The sequence below is a fragment of the Globicephala melas genome, chromosome 12 (genome assembly GCF_963455315.2).
Source record: "Globicephala melas chromosome 12, mGloMel1.2, whole genome shotgun sequence".
In the NCBI taxonomy this organism is placed as follows: domain Eukaryota; kingdom Metazoa; phylum Chordata; class Mammalia; order Artiodactyla; family Delphinidae; genus Globicephala; species Globicephala melas.
Window position 1 is genome coordinate 26,600,105 of NC_083325.1, and position 24,491 is coordinate 26,624,595.

At 40.3% G+C, this 24,491-nt stretch overlaps 1 protein-coding gene across 7 annotated transcripts in view; it reads right to left on the reverse strand.

Annotated features, from left to right (window-relative positions):
* Positions 1-444: 444 nt before the first annotated feature.
* DGUOK (deoxyguanosine kinase) overlaps positions 445-24,491 on the reverse strand; it is a 36,102-nt gene continuing 12,055 nt past the window's right edge. Inside the window, exons 1-7 of one of the 7 annotated variants that reach the window (XM_060309306.1) lie at positions 24,351-24,464; positions 11,977-12,118; positions 11,172-11,359; positions 7,516-7,663; positions 1,830-1,945; positions 1,131-1,230; positions 445-685 (exon numbers count right to left, since the gene is read on the reverse strand). In XM_060309306.1, coding sequence (XP_060165289.1) covers positions 659-685; positions 1,131-1,230; positions 1,830-1,945; positions 7,516-7,663; positions 11,172-11,323 — 543 coding nt within the window. In that variant the 5' untranslated portion in view covers positions 11,324-11,359; positions 11,977-12,118; positions 24,351-24,464 and the 3' untranslated portion in view covers positions 445-658. The other 6 variants (XM_030877600.2, XR_009566158.2, XM_060309305.1 and 3 more) reach the window with 6 other exon arrangements.

A 24,491-nucleotide genomic window follows, 5' to 3' on the forward strand; every position in this document is an offset into this window, starting at 1 on the left:
TGAACTTTTAGGCTCATGATTTGTTCTCTCCCTCCTTCCCTCCCTTTCTTTCATCCAGGTTCTTCAGCTCTAAGACAAAGGTCTAAATCCCCACCCCACCCCCCAAACCAAGAGTGCTGGATGGGAAGAGACAGAGGAGCTTCCTGGAGTTTGGGCTCCATTTCCTGGCTCTGGGGACTCACACTTGAGCATCCACCCACTCCTGAGTCACTTTACTTCCCTTCTTCATGACTAAGGCAGAGCTTGGTTAGGGGTCCTAGAAGCAGTTCCCACCCTGGCATGTCAGAAGGAGCCAGTGAACACACAGGGAAGTCTGGCTGGTGAAGGATTCAAGAAGAAGAAAAGCAAAGACTTTTCTCACGTGAAAATGGCCAGTCTAGAGGGGAGCTCAGAGCAGGCACCAGTAGACACACGCTGAAATAAATGAACAACTGGATAGCAAAATCCACAAAAATGTAGACTTTATTTAAGAAGTCCTTGAGATATAAAGGAAGACAAAGGCAGGGTCCAAGGGTAATAGAAACCTAACCCCTGAGTGTCAGAGCACTCTAGGTGTAAAAGGAGATTGGAGTGGGGATGGGAAGGTGGGTGACTTGGTATTCTTCTGGTTTCAAAAAGTCAGACAGCCCAGATCACAGCTAGAACATCCTGGTACTGGTTATAGATTCTTTACAAAGGTGTTTACCTGTGGGAAAGAGAAAAACCAAAAGTTAATTTCACATTTTCAGGAGACTACACAATAGTCCATCCATAATGCATATGTAGCCAAGCCCATGAGTTTTTGTGAGGAAGGGAAAATAGGTATGGAAAGGAAATGTGACCTGCCCAGGGTCCTACAGTATCAAGTGGCAGAGCTGGATAGAATCCAGAAGTCTCATTTCCCTAGTTCTAGAATACCTTAGAGGAGGGAGTCAGCTGGAAAGCACATATTACAAGTCAACTATTTAACAGTTATTGGCCCAAAATATTAGAGAACAGGGATTATGTTACTAACTTCTACAAGGCCCCACAGGCTTTGGAGTGTGAAATGCAATGTGAGGCACAATGCACAGGGCCCATACTGAAGTCTGAAGCAATAAAAGCGCAAAAAAGGAAATCTACTAGAAAGCAGGAGTTAAGGTCTTCCCCACCCTCTTCAGGAGCGCTTCTTGTTTGGTTACTTCTTCAGAAAAATCATCATTGACATCCAATACCAGCACTGGAATGTTCAGCAGAGCCTCAGAGCAGAGCCTATAAGAAGCATGAACATTTAGGGAACAGAAAAAAGATGGCAGGTTTCACATACTCACCAGTCTTAATAATTCAGAACAGATCTAAGGTCACATACCTTCTTAAGGAAATTTCATGTAAACAGTAGTTTAGAAAAAGAATTCCATAAAGTTGGCTGGGAAGATGAGGCTGAAATTCCTCTTTAGTCTTGAGACTGATACTGAAGGTCGGAGCCTCAAACATTTTAAATGGACACCACACCAAGCCTGAAGGGAGGAAAGGCTGAAACTAGGAATGTCAACTTAGTACATTGACAATTTCTCTACAGTTTTTCAGCCCTTTACCCTGAGCCAACTATGTCATCATAATCAATCACCACGGTCAGTCAGGGAATGTCAAAAAACAAAAGAGCTGGAGAAACAGAATCTAATCAAAAGTTTACTGGAATATATAGATTATATCCAATATTAAATTTCTGATTTGGATAATGCTTGACAATTCCAACCACTTCCAGCACATTCTGAACCTGCTTAAGGGGCTGCATGTTGAACTTCCTGTACTTTAATGACTGGCTGCAGGAAGGCAGGCCTCTGTCCACTGCTGCTCTCTTCTCCACTTACGGGGTTGTTTTGCGGACAAGCCAGGCTTCATGCTGAGCATGCAGCTGCTCAAGATACGCCAACTCAATTCCTTTCTCCTCTTCCCTGGCCCTCAGGTGTAGCCTCTTCAGACAAACCTGAAAGACAATCCCCAGGATCTGCTGAGCTCTTTGGTTATTTCAGCTGTTACAGAAGCTGGGGTGCTCTCAGACCCACTTGCCATGTCTATCCTGGGCACTAGCACTAAGACTTTGCTTCTGCTGCCTTGTTTTTTTATTCAATCACAGGTTAATAACAAACATCATCTACCCTGGGAACCTGGAATTAACCTTTTTTTCCTCCTCCCAGCCACATCCAGGAAGTCACCGAATTCTCTTTAATCTCTCTTCAGCTGGCTCTCACCTTGCCTCTCTCACCTCTGCCCTGGTCAGGCCTCATCATCTCTCACCTGGACTACGAGCAAGCGCCTTCTGGCTCCCTGCCTCCCGGAAGCAGTGAAGCATGTGGAAAGAGCACAGGCCCTAAAGTCTCAAAGTCCAGGGTTAAATTCCCGTCTTCACCAGGCAGCAGCGGGGCAAGCTTTGTGGGCTTCCATTTCCTCCCCCTTCATCAATCCCACGGGTTGCTGTGAAGATTTACAGAGGGAGCCCATCAAGTTCCTGGCAAATGCTGTCTTTCCTCCCAGTTTTCCTGCTCAGTCCACCCTTCCAGAGTATCGCAATGTTGTCCCTCGGTATCTGTGGTAAGGGGGGGTTGGTTCCAGGACCCCCTGAGGATACAAATATCCAAGGCTGCTCAAGTCCCTTATGTGTATGAAATGACAGTGGGCTCTCCACATCAGTGGGGTCTGTGTCTGCAGATATGGAGGGTTGACTGTAACGGTATCATTCTCCTTGCTTAAAATACCTCACAGGGTCCTTATTGTCTTCAGCCCGGATTCAAGGAAGTATGAGGAACATCATATTTACCAAAGGGTAAGTAATTTGAAACATCTCTTTCGTATCATATCAAACACTCACTCCGGGGCACAATGCAAATTCTGCATAGGCCAAAGGTAAAGAAGTAAAAAAAGTGAGGCTTGAGACGAACTCTCCATCCTCCACTCCTTCCAGAGTGTGCATAATTTCACTCTGATCAGAAAGTTTGAAGCACAATGGCTCAGGGAATGTCAGCTTCTCCTTTACTGGCCATACAAGGCCATTTCCAGAGTCTGGCCACCCCTCCTAACTCTCCACTTTCAACTTCCTTAGCTCCTTCCTCCACTGGACCCATGGCTTCAGCCAGATTTGGCCTCCTGACTGCGGTACAGATCAAGCTCTTGCACATCTCAAAACTTTTGCTCTGAATGTTTGCTTTGCCTGAATTGCCTTCCTTCCTCTCTCTCCCTGGCAAATGCTTTATTATTCAATGTCATCTGTCCTGGGAAGAACAAGTAGATTAACTCACTGATTTAGGACTTCTCTCTTTCAAACATTTAAACTTTATTCCCAATGTAAACTTTATCCCCAAACGTAGGGTACAATAGCCCTAAAGATGCAGAGTCTTTGCTGTTTCCCTCTTGTCCCATCTTTCCTCTAAGGAAAGAAAATCATATAAACACATTTCATTTATGATCTTATGTCCAACTTTTCAAACTGATTAACACAGATCTAACATGTTAATACTTTTAGCACTTACCCCTTTTCATCTCTTTCCCCTGAATTAAGAACTGCTCTAAACTTAGTTGAAGTCCTTGTCCTAGGGATTCTATAATCTAGTTAGATAACAAGTAAAACGACATACACAAAATAGCAAATCAAGTGCTGAACTGGGAGGTTTGGATCTTAAGTGTGGCGGTCAGATAAGGGAGGCAGCAGTTGGGCTTAGGCAGTCAGAGGTGCTTCCCGGAAGAGGCACGGCTCTGCCTTTATCTCTGGTACCAGCTTACTCAGCACCACTCTGCGAGCCAGGTGCTACGCTAGGCCCTGGACAAACACAGACCCCCAGTGGCATTTCAGCTGTATCAGGTGACAGAGGGAGGTCTGCACAGGGTGCTCTAAGGGCACAGTGACTGGGGGAGACCCAGGAGGCAGGCCAGAGTCCGTCTGGTTCAGGGCTGAGCTCAGGGCCTGGTAGAGCAGGTGGTCAATAAATATTTGTTGCACATACTCACTGAACATTTTCATTTCTGACCTAGACTATCTCTACCGGCCTTTTGCTCCTACTTGACTCTTTTCCATTTCTGCTTTCCTTGGCTCTGAACCTCCTCTTTCTCCTTCGGTCATCCTGCCCCTACTGGCATCCTCATCACTGACTGCTTCCAGACGTCTCCCCTTGTTCCCCTGCCTGCCCATCACACAGCTTTACACCACTGACTTCCTGATACCCAGTCTCCACCCCACTGATGACAGGTGTTAGTGACTTGTTGTATACTTTCAGAGAGATTCACGCATTTCACATTCTTAACCCCACCTTTAAAAAAAAAACCCATACATATAAAAGGTCTCCTACCACGCACTTAGTTCTTATTTTTCTTTACTTAACAATATGTCTTGAAGATTGTCACATGTCAGCATAGTACTTTCTAGTTCTTTTTCATGACTTCAGAATTGATCAGTGCATGGATGGAGCATAATCTATTCAACCGGTCCCTACTGATGACTACTGGGCTGTTTACAATAACTTGCTATTGTAAACAATGTTGCCTTGCACATGAACCATTTTGCCCATGTGGGAGCATATTTATGGAGTAAATTCCAAGGAGCATGATTAATAGGTCAAAAGTATGTGCACTGCTGGTACAGGCTGCCAAGCTGCCTCCTTAGAGGCTGACCAATTCACATTCCTGCCAGCAAGGTAGCTTCAGGATTTCTAAATATAGCAAAGCTACCTAGTTTTCCTGAGAGAAAAATATTATCAGAATTAATGAAAATGCGTATTTTTTAGAATGTGGCTTTATGGTTTCAATTATACACAGGGCAGAGCAATTCTTTTTATAAAAGCTATAATTATTCATTCATTGCTGGCAGGCAAACATTGATGCTAAAGTCTCGCCTGCTAAACTGGGCTATCATTTCCCTTTGCACTGTTAATTTGCTTAATAGAGCAAACTTTTCTTCCCTCTAGAAGCCTAGGTAAACTTCTATTTTGAGCATTTGGCATAATTGTTGCTTTACTGATATGGTTACAACAAGTTCTTTAAAAAAAAAAAACCTGTGCAGACAGTGCTTTAGTCTGGTCCCTCTTTACCTCAGTCCTCATGGGGAGGACATACTGAATGTGAATAGGAAAGACAGTGCAGCTGGAAATGGCAGCTGCCCCTTCATTCCCCTGCCCGCTGCATCCTCACCGCCGGAAGAGCTGCTGTTCGGACTGCTTGAAGTCAGAGACAGCAACTGGACAGTGACTGCTAGTGGGTCTGGCCGCTGTGCTTCTCAAGCCCAGCATCCAGGTGCCACTTGTTCCCAGGCCTTTGCAGCACGCTGTGTCCAGACTGCAAACACGGCCTGGCTCTTGGAGGCACACTGGCCAGCTGCACTCTCTCTTCTCGATTCCATGGGGCACTGAGGCCCAGCCATTTCTCTTCTGATTTTTTACTGTTGGCTCGCTTGCTTTTTACAATTTAGGGGAGAGTAGGTGGGAAGGAGCAAAAGGCCCTACTTGAGCCCATCCCTCGAGCTCTAAACGTAGCATCTGCCAGGGGATTGAGCACTTGCACAGCTTTCTACACAGAGATGTTTTCACTTCTGTTCTGCTCTCTCTTAGATATAGTTCCCTTTGGGTCTCACAGAAGAGGTCAGTGGTGACTTCAGGGGAAGGATATCGACATTCCTGGTTCCTGGCTCTAATGCCATCAAAATAGCACCAAAATCCCCATTCAATATCAAAATGAATAAGCAATTTTTTTCTACCATCAAGTTGCAGTAATCCTTCAACCCTTATTCTACCCCAGCTGAAATACCCCAATTCGTCTCTCCAAAAAGATGTATCAGCCACACCATAAAAATAACAGTCACCACCACCACTGTCATCATCATTGTCTCTTCTCACAAAGTCATTCCAAGTACACAAAGAAGTGAGGAAGACGTTCTTCCTTCCCTTGCTGGGTCCCAGTGTCCCAGCAGGTTAGGTTAGGTTAGGTTAGGAACCAGGAAAAGGCTAGGTCAGTACTTTCAATTCTTCTCTTAATGCTTAGCCCCTCAATCTACTTCTGCTTTCAACTATCCATCCCATGAACTCCTACTGGAAACCTGTCACCTCTTCAAAATCCAACCACAATCTTCACTCAGTTCAAGTCCACAATGCTCTTACTCATCCATGAGCCCTCCTGGGGGCCAGGATTTTCCTCTCACCCTGAACCCTACACTCAGCTACTTCAAACCATCCTTTTGGCAGGGGTCTCCTTTTCCCCTAATCACTGACACCAATCCCTGCCCCTACAGTACAATCACCCTCATAATTGGCCTCTTCTATTCCTGCTCCCAGGCAATGAAGACTACTGTGCAAGAAGTCATAAATACGCAAGGCAGCTACTTTCAGCTTCATTATTTTCACAGAAGGTTCTCAGCCCTCTGGCTTCACTGCATCTCTAGCTAAGTTTCACTTTAAACCTGAGACTCTATTTACTTCCGTGTAATCTCTTTATTTCCTCCTATGATCTAGCTTCTGCCTCACAATCTTCAGAAGCTCCTGACACAAAGAGCCCCAATACCTGGTCCCTGTCACACCCAAGGCATTCAAACTGGTCAGGCCCTTCCATCCGGTCCTGTCGTCTCTGGCTCCTGTGAGCCTGTGCAACTGGGGCTCTCCCACCCATTTTCTGATCAGTCAATCTGCTCTCAGCCTTCCCCCTTCCACAAGACTCAGTCCTGTCTCTAAGAGCACGGCCTCTAGCCTGAAGGGAGCTTTCCCTCCTAAGATAATGTGGTATATCTGGCATTTGACTGTATGTCAGATATTTGTCTAAAAAGGTGAGAACAACACATCCCTCAAAAAATAACCCCTGCCTTGACTCCCACTCCAGAAGAGCCCTTAGAAATCACTAGCCTGAGACACTGGATTTGACAGACAAGGACTCCTCTGGGGAAAGGTTTCCAGGGCCTGCGCACGGTCACTGCCTGTTGGCAGAGCTAAGGACCACTGCTGTCTCCAGAGACTCCAGTGCTGCTGCCATAACATCACCCTACTGTGTGCTGGGCTGGCTCCAAGGTCCAAGTCAGAGGGTCATGGGATGCAACTTCCACAGTCCATCTTGCCTTACCAGTGGCACCCTTAAGGTTCAAAAGGAGACTATAAATTAGGATGGTATCAGGATGAGGTGAGGAAACACTTTTCCTCCTCCTGACATGCTATTCAGGAAACCACCAAGACCATCACAGACTCTGATGACCCAGTTAGAGGGAAGGAAAAGCTGAGGCAATTGGCTACAGGTTAGCTGATCAGAGGGTCGAACCTGCAGACCCTGGTGATAAACATAAAGCCCAATTTTCTCTGTGTGGTTGCTACAGCAAGAAGGACACTTTCTACGCACAGGCATTGGCTTTAGCACTCTGCTTCAGAAAGCCTGTGGGTGCTCACGCTAGGATGGGAGGCTACTCATCCATTGCTCTCCATGCTCCAGGTAATACCCACAATCGACCTTCTCCAACTGGAAAATCAGGGGCTCAGAGAACATCACCTCTTAAGTTTCATATGGCCCTAAAGTCTAAGGCTTTAAATTCTGTGTTACCTGGGGAGCAGCCTGGAGGTAGATGAAGCCATGTAATCTGAGCCGGCTGGCAAACTCCTGCAGGAGAAAATAATGCCAGTCCTGATAGATATGCCATTCGATGTCACTGAGGGAACCATTTTCAAAAAGAGTCTTTGCAAAGATATACCTGATTGGAAATGTAAGTAGGATGGGGAGAGGGGAGGAGAATGGGAAAGGGAATGAAAGGCCAAAGAAAGAGAGAAGCAAAAAAAAAAAAATCAATAACCAACTTGTTCCATGTCTGTCCAAACCACTTAACCTTTCTAGCTCCTCATCAATCTTTTTTTTCTTTTTCTGTTTTAACTGAAGTATAGTTGACACTTAACCTTTCTAGTTCCTCACCCATCTTTAAGAAATCTGAATTCTTCACCTATATCTCTCCCTCCTTGCTCAACACTAAGATGAGAATAGAATTTAGACTTCAGAGGCCAAAATCACAGCTCTCTGGATGGATTAATCCACTGGAAGAAAAGGAACACTGAAAGAGAATATCATTGGTCGCTAACAATTTTCCCTGCTGGAAACCAGTCAAAACATATAGCAAATGGTGCATGTAAACTCAAACTTGCATGTAAGCTCAAACTTTTAAGATTTCCTTATTATTACTGCAAGTAAACCCCCAAAAAAAAGCCAATCTAGTATAAAGCACCCACCACTTTTAATTTAAGGACTCAAGCCTTCTGAGTCTCCAGGCTACTGAGCCAACTTTTTGCCTACTTGAGAAGTAGAGCAGGAACTGTATTTAAACGGTGTCACCTATGGAGCAGTAAATGCACTTCCTACTAACTGCACTATTACCAAGAAAGCAGACTCTCCTCCAAAGCAAGCACATATAAGCTCTTGCTTCCTCCGCTTCTGAGCTTCTAATCCAGATACAAGAAAGCTAAATCTAAAAACCAAACTAGTTTTGCCCCTTGCTTACTTCCATAACTAAAGGAGGATCTGGTGAATAGGAAATAAGAGTTAACTAGAAACCATCATGTCAGGGGGGTCAGTTCTGCTTTCAAACCTCAGGCATCTTGATACAAAACACAATTTACATCCTGAACAATGAACTCCAGTTTCTAAGGCAACGCTCAGCAACTGGCTACTTCTGGGAAAATGAAATTCAGAATCCTTATCTATGAATGGCTCAGGGAAGTATACACCGCAAGGCTGCGAGTGTTGCAATAAGAGAATGGCTTGCAGAGTCACACTCCTGAGTCTGGCCTGGCTTCAAAATTCACTAGCTGTGTCACCAGGGGCAAGACATCAAACTCTCAGCCTGCTTCTTCCTCTGTACAAAGGTTAACAGTTGAACGCAACTCACAGAGTTGTGAGGACTGTATGTAATACTTACAAGGTGCTTACAAGAGTGACTGGCACATAGTACTCAAGACACCTTAGCTGTCACTGTAACTACTTCATCATTAGGCTATGAAGGCACTAATTTGGGAGCTCCAGAAGTCAACTCTTCCAGTCTGGAATGGCTTAGCTAAAGCCTAGCTGAAGGCAACAAAGAAAAGAGGCGAATTTCTAATTCAGTATCTGAAAAATGTTTTCAGCTTCTTCACAGGTAACATGGAAATTAAGATCTTATAAAGAGAAAGTAAATATCTGTTAATAAGTCCTATAAAAGGGCCCTCGCCTTTTTTGAAGATGAGCACTTCTTTATTTCTCCAGAGCTGGTGGTGAAGGGGCAAGAGGGCATAGAAGGCCGTGGTGCTGACTGCTGAGGGGAGGGAACCCTGCAGCCCGAATGCAGGGGCTGCAGGGAAGAACCAGCTTAAGGACCTAGGCATAAAGGTCCCTGCTCTAAAACCACATGCTATTATTTTCTTTCAACTCAAACAGAAAAGATTTCGATTTCTCCCTCCCTGTCATCCACTCTCCCAAACAAGCCATGTTCCTCCTTTGGAACACATATAACACACATAAGTACACGTGCAGTCTCAAAGTTCCCCGTTAGACTAAGGTCACCGTGAAGGCAAGGACTGGGTCTGCTCTGCTTACTGCTGCTGTCCAGTGCCTAAACATAGGTGGCATTCAACAAATCTGTGCTGAGCAAATGAATAAATGGATAAATGTTTAAAGGAGTGGAAGTCCCAAGGTTTTGTACCTTCTAAACAAAGTATTCTATTTCTAAGGGGTCTCTCACATGTCTATCTCACTAAAGGGCTGGAAATCAAAAGACTGATGGTAGGGACTTCCCTGGCGGTCCAGTGGTTAAGACTCAGAGCTTCCACTGCAGGGGACACGGGTTCGATCCCTGGTCAGGGAATTAAGATCCCACATGCTGCACAGCGAGGCCAAAAAAAAAAAAGATGGTGAATGTTTCCAAGCAGGTAGTAATATGTAATGCATCTTCCTAATTCAAGAGGCATGGCTTGGGAGAGGGGAAAGGAAAATAGGTAGTAGGATATCCAACAGTTGAAAAAGAACTAAAATCTATAGCCCAACCATTTATAATTCACATATTTCGCTTTTATAAAGAGTAGGCTCTCTCTTGGGGTCCACAGAGGAGGAATGCCTAGTCTATAGGGTTTGTTTTATGTATCTTGAATGATTTTTAAGTCATGTCTAAAAAAAAAAAATCACAATACATTTACAAATGTATTCTTATTTTTTTTCCTCCAGGAGGCTTTATGGGAGCACTAAGGAGCAGAGCTAGTTTTTCTAATTTGGAATTAAATGGGTAACCAATCTAGTGTTTTCAGAAGTGAGTGGACAATAAAAATGCAACATTTTCCATTTTGATAACTCAAGGGGCTTAAGATAGACCATCATGCCACCATTTCACACTGACAGAGGTCATTCATAACCTTCAGATAAAAAACCCTCAGTGATGTCCAGATTAAGGCACCCTCACTTCATCTTCAAATGGCTTATACACAAGTCACAGACTGGTTTTGTGGCAGAACCAGGAATTCCAGAGCATAGATGGACTAGCTCCTCTAGAACAGACGGGCTGAATTCCCAAGTTATCTGCGAGCTTTCATTAAAAGTGACTCCTCATCTCACTCCCTCAGGTGGTCAGGATGATGCTCTTCGTCTGACCTGTAAGAGATTGGATGTCTCTTACAGATTCTGGCCAACAATAAGCCCTGCCACACAACAAAGGGTCAAAAAAGGTTAAATCCAAGATAGAAGCCAATTTTACAAGTCTGCTATTTCTACTCAGAAATCCTTTCTTGAAGAATTTAAAAAAAGGATAAATTTATTTCTCCTATCATTTTAGGAACACATTTTAATTCCGACTGCTTTTTTCTCCCAGGTGATAACCAACCACTGATTCATTTGGTTTCCTAGAACATATGCTGCTACTTAAGTGTCTATTCTGTGCCTTTTAGCATGTAATGGTTATACTAGGTAGCTACCCGCCTGCTTCTATGCTAGAAAAGAATAAGGAAACATAATCAGTGCCAATGTGAGAAATTAAATGCATTCAGATTATGAAAAACACAGTCTCCTTTCTTGACATATATGGTAACTGTGAAATTATAAGTCTGAACAAATCTGTATAGTGTTGTCTTTAAAAAGACAATTTTTTCAAGTATCATTTTCAATGACAAGAGCAGTGCAGAGTCTGAGCAAGAGGAGAAAACATGCAGCGCTAAGCACAGAGCTTGTGACTGCTGGAGGGCTCAGGGTCTTACCTGTCGCTGTATACAGACCTCTCAAAGATCTGTACTGCCTGCTTGGCCTCTAAGAGTTTCTCAGGGAAGGGCTCCAACTGTACTTTCAGGCGGCTCATAAAAGAAAATGTCTGGAATGTGTAGCACCATCGTGCTGGCTCCTGGTACATCATATCCAGCAAGTTTCCAAGACTGGGGGCAGTGCAGGCCTAGAGGTAAATTATGAAAGAGGAGAATTTCCTAGAAGGCATATTTACTTCACAGTGTTTACCGCCCTTCTACCCATCCGCCCACAAGTGTAATAATCAATGAGAGATGCAATTACAAAAGTTTCCTTCCACTAAAAAGATATAATCACATCCCTCAGCTTAGTCAAAGCTACATAATCAAGGAAGAGATTTTCCTACCTTACTAGACAAGAATCTGACAGAGGGAGATGACATGCCACCTTCAGCATACCAAAGAACAGCAGAGGAAGAACCACCCATAGAATTAGCACATTCGCTGATTGGTGGGTTTGTGGAGCATGTTGGAGGAGGACTTAACAATCAACAACCATCTGAAACTCTACTTGGAATCAGATGTTTCCACCGTAACACTATGTTGCTTCTCTTTTGAGCTTCCATTTGTGGCTATTTCTTTCTAAAACTTCAACCCAGACAAGAAAGTAACTGATTATTTGAAAATCCAACCAACCAAACCGAGTTCTCTCTCCCTTATAGCAAGGCTACAGTTTGTTAAACAAACAAATGAACAAACAAAAACAAACAAATCCCTCCTCCTCGATTCTAGACACTTTATGAAAGGCATGTGAAGACCCACTTACTCAGCAGGTGCAGGTGGGAACGTGTCTAAGATACTCAGGAACCCCGGATTCTTTCCTGGGCTCTGCCACTGACTCAACCCAAAAGTGAGTTTTGCGAAAAGCACTCTGATCTGCGTTCATTCAGTCACCATGAACTGAAGGCCTGTGTGGATAAGATGCTACGTGAGCTAGGTGCTGTAAGGGGTACAGAAACAAAACTAAGATTTATCTCAATGTTCACTGTGCTATGTTATCTCATTTAATCTTCAAAACCGCATCATGAGGTAGGTACTACTGATATGCCCATTTTCTTGAGGAGAACATCCACTCAGAAAGGTTAAGGAACTTACTTGTCCAAAGTTTCATGGTAAGTGTTGAATGGGGACTCAAACCTGGCTTCCTCTAACTTCTTCATTCTAATATTTCTCCATATAAAGGCAAGCAAGACATGGTTCCCAAACTCAAGTAGCTCATAATGCATATGGAAAGGGGGTGACAAAGATATGGAGAGCTAGACTATAAAGCAGAACATACAACAAAGGGGTGATCACGGTATGGTGGAGGGAATCTGAGAAAGTTTCTGGAAAAAAGTGGCATTAAGCTGGGAAGTAAATGATACATAGAATCTCCACAGATGGAAATGGGGATTAAGAAGAAAGTATTTCAGGTAGAGACAAAAATACACGGGGTGGGGGGAAAGGTTAGACAACCACAAGTGGTCCAGTTTGGCTAAATATCACCCCTGGATTCCAAAGAGGGGTCCTATGCTTTGGAAGCCTTCAGCAGAGTATGTGTGTAGAGCAGAGTGGATCACAAAACAACTTCCCTGCTTTCAATTCTGCAACCCACAAACACAAACCAGCCTCACAAATGGCCCCTGGCCGAGAGCTGGAGGTTGAAGCAGGAGGACAAATTTGAATCTACTCGAGTCTCCGGTGGTGTCACTAGAGACTGGAGGCAGCCCATGGTTACAGCATAGCTCTGAGACTGCAGGGAAGCCTGCTGAGTGGAGTAGGGCACTGCGATGGCAGATGCACTAGGTTGACTGGGCGGGGATTCTACCAGCAGGCTTTGGGTTACCAAAGGGAGCCTGTTCCAGAATAAAAAACTGTACAGAGGCCTACACAATTTCTAAAGAACCTATTTCAGCTACAGAACGTATGCAAATATCCCTTCAAACATATACACAATAGAGGGACAATCACTGGATATAAAAATATCCAGCAATTCAAAAGGAGTGGACCCATCCGTGTGTTCAGGACAAGCAGCCTCTCAGGAGACAGAGCTATTGCCACAAACAGGAGAAAACAAAAAAATCTCAATGGGACTTGAGACTGCCACGTTGATGAGAACAGGCTATCATAAAAGAGGAACAACTGACTTTCCTGGCAGTCCAGTGGTTAAGACTCTGCACTTCCACTGCAGGGGGCATGGGTTTGATCCCTGGTCGGGGAACTAAGATCCCACATGCAGCGTGGCGTGGTCAGAAAACAAACAAAACGGAGCAATATGAAAAGAACATTCTTAGAGGAGAAAAACGCAATTGCCAAAACAAAACTCCCAATGAAGATAGTAACCAGCAGACGGTAAACTGCAGTAAACCTAACTAGTGAATATCATACAGAATATCAACTCAAGAAATTTCCCCTAAACTAAGAGAAAAAAAGCAGAAAATTATGAAAGAAATAAAAAGAAATACAGTTTAGGAGATCCAATATACATTGTTATACAGTGGTAGGGTATTTTTTGTTTTTTCTTTCTTTTCTCTGGAAAGATACATCAAGATGTAATGTCACTTGTGTCCTACCTGACAGCAGTGAATACAATTTTGTATCAAACAACTTTTCAAACAAAGGCTAAAATGATGTGCAACTTCACAGTACCCATATCTCAGACAAAGCTACCTAACCAAAGCAAACGATTTTCCTTCTCATGAGATAAAATTCCAATATAGAATGGTGAAATGCCACGCCCAATAAAAAAAGAGATCAGCAGAGGAAGACCACTACTCATAAGGTCTCCTTCTCATCAAATTTCACCATCACTGAGAATCACTGTCTAGTAGAAACATGACATATCTCTAGGTATTTTAGAACAGAAAGGAAGTTTAAAACCATGCTACAACTAGGAGTTATAGTCAGGGGGAACTGATCAGATGAAAAAGAAGCCAAAATCAAAGAAAAAAATTGAAGAAAATCTCTGAAGATGTGAGACTTTCCACCAGAGAAACTCACTAAGTACCAGAAAGGATTTAATATAGATTTACATACACAGCTTTCACACACAGACACACCCAGACCTAACCTAGCAAGATGTCAACAATTCATGAAAGCAAAACAAAATAAAAACTTAATGAGGGGGAAAACATTAATTACTTATTAAAAAAAAAAGATCAGAGCCATATAACACTTCCCTACAACAGAAACTAAAGACATTTTAAGACAAGAAATCACTCAGAAATTATACCAACCACATTCTGAAAAAAAAATGCTCTAAAATATATTTCAACCAATTGGAAAATGAATCAAAATAAAGAATTAAGAAATGGGAAGAAGTAATAAGAAGACAGTGGTCAGTGAATGACCAGTAGAACAGTTAAGTATAAAGTAATTATTATGAATGTGGTGAAGAAGTTTACTGCCAATTTCTATAGTTAAAAGAGAAATTTCAGGGAATTTCCTGGTGGTCCAGTGGACTTGGTAGGACTTGGTACTTTCACTGCTGGTATCCAGGTTCAATCCCTGGTCAGGAAACTAAGATCCCACAAGCCTTGTGGCATGACCAGAAAAAAAAAAAAAGAGAGAGAGAGAGAGAGAAAAATGTCACTACGTAAAAACATTCTGGATCTATAAAGCTATAGATTTCTATACCTGGGGGATGGAGTCTGGAGAAGAAAGTAATAAAAAAAAAGTAGTAAAATTTATTTTTTTCTTTCATAGAGACCCCATTAACATTGATAAATAGGTTTAAACATTTATATATATATATATTTTATTGAAGTATAGTTGTTTTACAATGTTATATTAGTTTCAGGTGTACAGCATAATGATTCTGTATTTTTGCAATTTATACTCCATTATAGTTTATTACAAGATAATGGCTATAATTCTCTGTGCTGTACAGTATACCCTTGTTGCCTCATCTATTTTATACATGGTAGTTTATACCTGTTAATCCTACATCCCTAATTTGTTCCTCCCCCTTCCCTCTCTCCTTTGGTAACCACAAGTTTGTTTTCTATATCTGTGTGTCTTAAACATGTATATTTTTAATTTAAACGTTTCCACTAGTAGAGTAAAAATAGTAAAATTTCCATATGAATGAAGGGGAGATAAATGAAAGAAATATTCAAATACAGCAAAAAGGAAAAAAAGGAGATGAAAGCACAAAATAAGGTGGCAGGAATAAATTAAACATAATCATGATAAAAGAGAAAAATTCCCAGGAAAGGCAAACCCTAAGATTGGGTAAAAGCTAAAAATCCTGTTCATAAGTGAAACGCCTAAAACAAGATGACATACATTAGCTGAAAGTAGAGGGGCAGCAAAATCCACCAGGTAGATGCAAATAAAACGAATGCAGATGTGGCAAAGCTGTATTAAGAAAAAAAAAGCACTGGGACTTCCCTGGTGGTCCAGTGGTTAAGACGCCACGTTCCCAATGCAGGGGGCCCGGGTTCGATCCCTGGTCATGGAACTAGATACCGCATGCCACCAATAAGAGCCCACATGCCAAATAAATTAATTTAATTAATTTTTTTAAAAAGCATTAAATTCTACAAGACTAGTAAAGCAATAAAGACGCCACAAAAAAGTCATGAACCTTTTTACATGGAATAATAAAGCACTGAAATACAAAAATATAAAGTCAATTAAAACTACAAGGAGAAATAGACAAAACACAATAAAAGAACAAAACTTTAGTACACTTCTCTCAGAATTTAATAAAAACAGTAGACTCTCAGAATAAGAATTTGGAGGATAAGACTCTTAATCATTATTTTTTCCCACATATCTGAAACTGGGATACATCTTATAATGCTTACTAAACGTAATAGACATTTTAATTATTCCTTAGAAGTGTCACTAAATTGATAATGTCTTATAATCAATGACATCTTGGAATTTATAAAATATGTCACATCAAACTACATATACCTTACAGATAATACATATTCTTCTTAAAAGTCCATGGCACACTTATCAAAATTGATCATAGATAGTCAATGAAGAAAATCTCAGTAAGTTTCCTCAGTGAGAAACTGGATAAGCCACATTGATCATAACAAAATAAACTCAGAATTAACAAAATAATAAACATACAAAATCTACTCAGAATATGCAAAACACTAAAAATAAATCTTAGGCAAAAAATAAATTAAAACTACAATTACAAACTCTTCAGAAATTTCAGTTAAATTCTCATATGTCAAAATCTAGAAGACAGGGCCAAAGCTTATCCCATGAAAAAAATTTCCTGTTGCAAATGTTTTTATTATTAAGGCAGAAAAAAGGGAAAAATACACAAATTAATCATTCACACTAAAGAGCTTTAAAAATGCAAAGAAATTCTGAGAAATAAATAAATTTAAAAGCAAAAATTAATGAATTAGAATGCAAGCCCCAATAGAATTAAAAATTAAAATCCATTAATTGGGTCTTTTTTTTTTTTTTTTTTTTGTGGTACGCGGGCCTCTCACTGTTGTGGCCCCTCCCGTTGTGGAGCACAGGCTCCAGACGCGCAGGCTCAGCGGCCACGGCTCATGGGCCCAGCCGCTCCGGGGCACGAACCCACGTCCCCTGCATCGGCAGGCGGACCCTCAACCACTGCGCCACCAGGGAAGCCCTAATTGGGTCTTTTAAAAAAGGACAAATAAATAGACAATCATCTATCAAACCTATTCCTCCCAAAATATTCACACAGATAAGCAACATCAGACAAAAGATACAAAAACTCTTGATACAGAAGAATTTAAAGTATAAAAGAATACATGTAATAATTTTACATTATTAAATTTGAAAATCTCAATAAAAGGGCAATTTTCTAGAAAACAAAATTATCAAAACTGATTAAAAACCCTGAATAATAACTGAGGAAGAAACAGTTGTCTAATAACTATTCCCCCCAAACAGCACTGAATCCATGTAATTTTAAAACTGATTTCTGTCATACCTTCAAGGAATAGATAATTTCTATGCTAAAAATAATACAAAGCTTCCAATTCACTTTCATAACCCTGATGGTAAAACCTGTCAAAAACTGTACACATAAATATAATACCAATTAAATTTATTAATACACACAAAATTCCAAACATATTAGCAAATTAATGCAACAGTACACCATGACCAAAAGGGTTTATTCTAGGAATGTGAGGATGACATCATTACCCAATCTATGACTAAAACTAAAAGGAAGAAAGAAAAATCCCACGGTTAACTCACTAGATGCTAAAAAAGGCTTTTGATGAAAACTCAACATCTGTTACTGATAAAAAGTTAATATCCTAGTAATAGAAGTACCTCCTCCACATGGTCTATTGAAATGAATGACAAGCACAGATCTTAACAATGATACATTAGAGGTACTTTCGCTAAACACAGAAAACATAAAAGTGACTACCATCACTGCTATTATTCAATATTGTTCTGGAACTTCTATCCAACAAAAGAAAACAGAAATGAGGTTTGGATATTGGAAAACTCTTACAACTGATTAGAATTTAGAGAAGACTATTATTTTCTAAAATCTCAAGCAAATAAAGCAAAAAAAAAATTAATGTGAGAATTAAGTCACACAAGACATACAACAATCAACTGCTTTTCTTTCAAATAGCAATAACCAGTTTGAAACAGATGAAGGGAAAACAGATCCCAGTCACAATAACAACAAAATATATAATCACTCAGGAATAAACTAAACAAGACTATTACTGGGGATTCAGATAAAAACATGGGGAAAATCAGACTCCTGTAACTTTTAAAGTCACACAAAGAATAAAACCTTAAAAGCAAGAGAAAAAAAAACAAGTGCCTGTTTTTATAATCTTGGCTTGTAAGAGGTCTTTTTAAACTTTCACGTCAAAGGCAGTAACTAAGAAGAAAACAATAGACTTGACCACATAAAAACTTAAAAGCATTATATTGCAAAATACATCATACAGAAAAGGAAAGAAAAGATGACAAACTGGTGAGAGTATCGACAATATATGACAGAGTTAAGATATATTTTTTAACATCTTTATTGGAGGATAATTGCTTTACAATGGTGTGTTTCTGCTTTATAACGAAGTTATACATATACATATATCCCCATAACTCTTCCCTCTTGAGTCTCCCTCCCTCCCTCCCACTCTCCCTATCCCACCCCTCTAGGTGGTCACAAAGCACAGAGCTGATCTCCCTGTGTTATGCGGCTGCTTCCCACTAGCTAGCTATTTTACATTTGGTAGTGTATATATGTCCATGACACTCTCTCACTTTGTCACAGCTTACTCTTCCCCCTCCCCATATCCTCAAGTCCATTCTCTAGTAGGTCTGCGTCTTTATTCCCGTCTTGCTCCTAGGTTCTTCATGACCTTTTTTTTTTTTTAGATTCCATATATATGTGTTAGCATACGGTATTTGTTTTTCTGTTTCTGACTTACTTCACTCTGTATGACAGACTCTAGGTCCATCCACCTCACTACAAATAACTCAATTTCATTTCTTTTTATGGCTGAGTAAAAACTGTATATGTATATATGTGCCACATCTTCTTTATCCATTCATCTGTTGATGGACACTTAGGTTGCTTCCATGTCCTGGCTATTGTAAATAAAGCTGCAATGAACATTGTGGTACATGACTCTTTTTGAATTATGGTTTTCTCAGGGTATATGCCCAGTAGTGGGATTGCTGGGTCGTATGGTAGTTCTATTTGTAGTTTTTTAAGGAACCTCCAGACTGTTCTCCATAGTGGCTGTATCAATTTACATTCCCACCAACAGTGCAAGAGGGTTCCCCTTTCTCTACACCCTCTCCAGCATTTATTGTTTGTAGATTTTTTGATGATACCCATTCTGACCAGGTGAGATGATATCTCATTGTAGTCTTGATTTGCCTTTCTCTAATGATTAATGATGTTGAGCATTCTTTCATGTGTTTGTTGGCAATCTGTATATCTTCTTTGGAGAAATGTCTATTTAGGTCTTCTGCCCATTTTTGGACTGGGTTGTTTTTTATTTTGATATTGAGCTGCACGAGCTGCTTGTAAATTTTGGAGATTAATCCTTTGTCAGTTGCTTCATTTGCAAATATTTTCTCCCATTCTGAGGGTTGTCTTTTGGTCTTGTTTATGGTTTCCTTTGCTGTGCAAAAGCTTTTAAGTTTCATTAGGTCCCATTTGTTTATTTTTGTTTTTATTTCTATTTCTCTAGGAGGTGGGTCAAAAAGGATCTTGCTGTGATTTATGTCACAGAGTGTTCTGCCTATGTTTTCCTCTAAGAGTTTGATAGTTTCTGGCCTTACATTTAGGTCTTTAATACATTTGGAGTTTATTTTTATGTATAGTGTTAGGGAGTGTTCTAATTTCATACATTTACATGTACCTGTCCAATTTTCCCAGCACCACTTACTGAAGAGGCTGTCTTTTCTCCATTGTATATTCTTGCCTCCTTTATCAAAAATAAGGTGACCATATGTGCATGGGTTAATCTCTGGGCTTTCTATCCTGTTCCATTGATCTATATTTGTTTTTGTGCCAGTACCATACTGTCTTGATTACTGTAGCTCTGTAGTATAGTCTGAAGTCAGGGAGCCTGATTCCTCCAGGCCCGCTTTTATTTCTCAAGATTGCTTTGGCTATTCGGGGTCTTTTGTGTTTCCATACAAATTGTGAAATTTTTTGTTCTAGTTCTGTGAAAAATGCCATTGGTAGTTTGATAGGGAATGCACTGAATCTGTAGATTGCTTTGGGTAGTAGAGTCATTTTCACAATGTTGATTCTTCCAATCCAAGAACACGGTATATCTCTCCATCTATTTGTATCATCTTTAATTTCTTTCATCAGTGTCTTATAATCTTCTGCATATAGGTCTTTTGTCTCCTTAGGTAAGTTTATTCCTAGATATTTTATTCTTTTTGTTGCAATGGTAAGTGGAAGTGCTTTCTTTCACTTTCAGATTTTTCATCATTGGTGTATAGGAACGCAAGAGATTTCTGTGCATTAATTTTGTATCCTGCTACTTTACCAAATTCATTGATTAGCTCTAGTAGTTTTCTGGTAGCATCTTTAGGATTCTCTATGTATAGTATCATGTCTCCTGCAAACAATGACAGCTTTACTTCTTCTTTTCCCATTTGGATTCCTTTTATTTCTTTTTCTTCCCTGATTGCTGTGGCTAATACTTCCAAAACTATGTTGAATAAGAGTGGTGAGAGTGGGCAACCTTGTCTTGTTCCTGATCTTAGTGGAAATGGTTTCAGTTTTTCACCACTGAGGATGAGGTTGGCTGTGGGTTTGTCATATATGGCCTTTATTATGTTGAGGAAAGTTCCCTCTATGCCTACTTTCTGCAGGGTTTTTATCATGTATGGGTGTTGAATTTTGTCAAAAGCTTTCTCTGCATCTATTGAGATGATCATATGGTTTTTCTCCTTCAATTTGTTAATATGGTGTATCACGTAGATTGATTTGCATATATTGAAGAATCCTTGCATTCCCGGGATAAACCCCACTTGATCACAGTGTATGATCTTTTTAATGTGCTGTTGGATTCTGTTTGCTAGTATTTTGTTGAGGATTTTTGCATCTATGTTCATTAGTGATATTGACCTGTAGTTTTCTTTCTTTGTGACATCCTTGTCTGGTTTTGGTATCAGGGTGATGGTGGCCTTGTAGAATGAGTTTGGGAGTGTTCCTCCCTCTGCTATATTTTGGAAGAGTTTGAGAAGGATAGGTGTTAGCTCTTCTCTAAATGTTTGATATAATTCGCCTGTGAAGCCATCTGGTCCTGGGTTTTTGTTTGTTGGAAGATTTTTAATCAGTTTTAATTTCAGTGCTTGTGATTGGTCTGTTCATATTTTCTATTTCTTCCTGGTTCAGCCTCAGCAGGTTGTGCATTTCTAAGAATTTGTCCATTTCTTCCAGGTTGTCCATTTTATTGGCATAGAGTTGCTTGTAGTAATCTCTCATGATCCTTTTGTATTTCTGCAGTGTCAGTTGTTACTTTTCCTTTTTCATTTCTAATTCTATTGATTTGAGTCTTCTCCCTTTTTTTCTTGATGAGTCTGGCTAATGGTTTATCAATTTTGTTTATCTTCTCAAAGAACCAGCTTTTAGTTTGATTGATCTTTGCTATCGTTTCCTTCATTTCTTTTTCATTTATTTCTCATCTGATCTTTATGATTCCTTTCCTTCTGCTAACTTTGGGGTTTTTTTGTTCTTCTTTCTCTAATTGCTTTAGGTGTAAGGTTAGGCTGTTTATTTGAGATGTTTCTTGTTTCTTAGGGTAGGATTGTATTGCTATAAACTTCCCTCTTAGAACTGCTTTTGCTGCATCCCATAGGTTTTGGGTCGTTGTGTTTTCGTTGTTTTCTGTTTCTACGTATTTTTTAATTTCCTCTTTGATTTCTTCAGTGATCTCTTGGTTATTAAGTAGTGTATTGTTTAGCCCCCATGTGTTTTTTTTTTTTTCGGTACGCGGGCCTCTCACTGTTGTGGCCTCTCCCGTTGCAGAGCACAGGCTCCAGATGCGCAGGCTCAGCAGCCATGGCTCACGGGCCCAACTGCTCCACGGCACGTGGGATCCTCCCGGACTGGGGCAAGAACCCGCGTCCCCTGCATCGCCAGGCAGACTCTCAACCACTGCGCCACCAGGGAAGCCCGTGTTTGTATTTTTTATAGATTTTTTCCTGTAATTGATGTCTATGATATTTAACATACGAGTTTTTATGAAGCCATTACAAAAACCTGCAGATCTCAATAGAGGAAAAAAAAAAGCAAGAGGTTTGAATAGGCATTTCACTAAAGAATACTAATAAATGGCAAATAAACATTAAAAAGTTCAATTCACTGGTAATCAAAGAAATGTAAAATAAAATAACACACCATTCATTTTCTTGCCTCTCAAATCAGAAAGGATGAAAAAAAAATAACACCCAGTGTTGCTGAAAATATGAGAAAAATAGTACAACTTTTCTGAAGGAAAATTTTATAAAATATAACAAAAGTCTCAATAAAACATGTTGTTTTTCGACATCAAATTCCAGTTCTAGATTACCCTCAAAATTAGCTATTAAAAAGAAAAAAGATATAGCGACAAAAATATTCATCATTGTGACATTGTTTATAATAGGGAGAAATTAGAAAACTAAGTATTCAAAATAAAAGACTGAATAACTAAATGATAGTACACCATATTATGCAGTATACAGCAACCATTAAAGTGACATTACCTTGTAAAGGTAAAAGGAAGAAGACCTTGGATATCAAGTGACACGCAAGTGACAATCACAATTTTTGTTTTAAAAGAGGAAATGTATATATGTTCTATACATTTATATAAGTGTATGTAAATATATACATTTTCTCCTTTGTAGATAGAAATCTAAAAGGACAAAAATGTTAACTGTTTTACCACTGGATAATGGGATTATGGGAGTAATAGTTATCTAAGTTTTGACAAAATTTAGTGGTTTAAACAAAAAACATTCATTAAATCCATTTCTGTTGGAAAGGAATTTGGGACACAGCTTAGCTGGGTGGTTCTGCCTCAAGGTTTTCCATGAGATTTCAGTCACGACATTGGCTGAGGCTACAGTCATCTGATGACCTGACTGGGGACTGAAGGATCTGCTTGCAAGACTCACTCACAAGGCTGCTGGCAGGAGGACTCAGCTCCTTGCTGCATGGGCCTCTTCACAGACAGGTATGCTGCATTATATGGCAGCTGGCAACACCAGAGCCAAATGATCAAAACAGAACAAAATGGAAGATACGATGTCTTTTATGACCTACCATAAAAAGTCACACACTGTTAAACCTGCTACACTGTATTCATTAGAAGCAAGTCACTAAGTCCAGGTCACACTCAAGGGGAGAATTAAGGTCCACTTCTTGAAGGAAAGAGTATCAAACCATTTGTGGATATATTTTTTAAATCCCCAAAACAGGTGACCTGTGGCATACTCAGAAAAAGATAATTTATTTTCTAAATGGAAAAGTTAATTCACAAATACACACACGCATGCACACATATACATATAGACATATGGAGACAGTTTAAAAAACAAATATCCTCAATAAGTATTTTATTTGTCTGCCAAAAAAGGTAACACAATCCTAAGTTGGAATAACACATAAATGGCACCCAGAACAAGTTCTATGATATTCTATACCATTTAGACTACATCCAGAATGTCCTGTTCAGCTCTGAGTACCACTCTTACTAAAATCTAGGTGGAAAACTAACAAACTGGAGCACATCTCCTAGACAAAGTTACTTCAGCATGAGAAATAGTCTGGAGGAAAACGGTATTTGGTTTCAAAGAGAGAAGACTTCAGGGGGAGAAAAAGCAGGCAAATCATTGCCTTAGAAATGTACGAAGGGTTGCCATATGGAAAAGTTACAAGACTTCACAGGCAGAATTTGAACCAATGAGTCAGAGTCACAGGTATGCAAAGTGGCTCATACAAGAACTTTCTAACAATAGGTTGTAAAAACAAGAATGATGCACTCAGTGAATGTTCCCAGGACTGCAGGAGTCTGTGGAGACTGAGGCATGGTGCTGCTACTCCCTCAGCTACCTCTAGTGTCCACGTTCAAATTGGTTCTTCCCTACTCACACTGATGTGGCTGGTGGTTTGGTGCTCTCCCAAAGCAACATACCTGACACTAGGGCTTAAGCCACGAGGCATACATGGAATGTACAGTGCTTGGGATAGCATTGTACATAGTATGCACTTTATATAAACGTTAGCTATTATTTCTGCATTGACTCAAAATGTGACAAGATGCTCTCTAAGGTCCCTTTCAATTTCTAAGACTTCATCAATTAAGTTAAAATCATTATAATTAACTACTAATCCTTATGGTCAGTTTCAGTAATATACTTAAAGGTAGGAATGACAAAATTAATCTTCAAAGCCAGGATGGCTGGACATGCTTTGGGAAACCACAAAGAACAGAGACAGTCACTTATATAGACATGTAAAAACCACGAAAATCAAAACTAAACATATTCAAACAAGTCATATCCTCTCTGGTGTACATGGTCGCTTTAGGCAATGAAGGTGCTGATATTTTAAAAAGGAGATTCCAACTGGACTACTTCACCTACTCAGAGCAAATTAGATTATTACAATTAGTTTATTCACCTATGCCTGCCAACTACCCACCACAACTGAAAACTTACGTTTTGGGTGCCAGCAGCCTGGACATTCTGCCATGTTGCTACAGGTTCTGTAGCTACGTGCCACTCTGGGTGAGTTTTCGTGAGTAACTTCACAAAGGTGGATTTTCCCACAGCTGCAATGCAAACAGCATGTATTGGGAT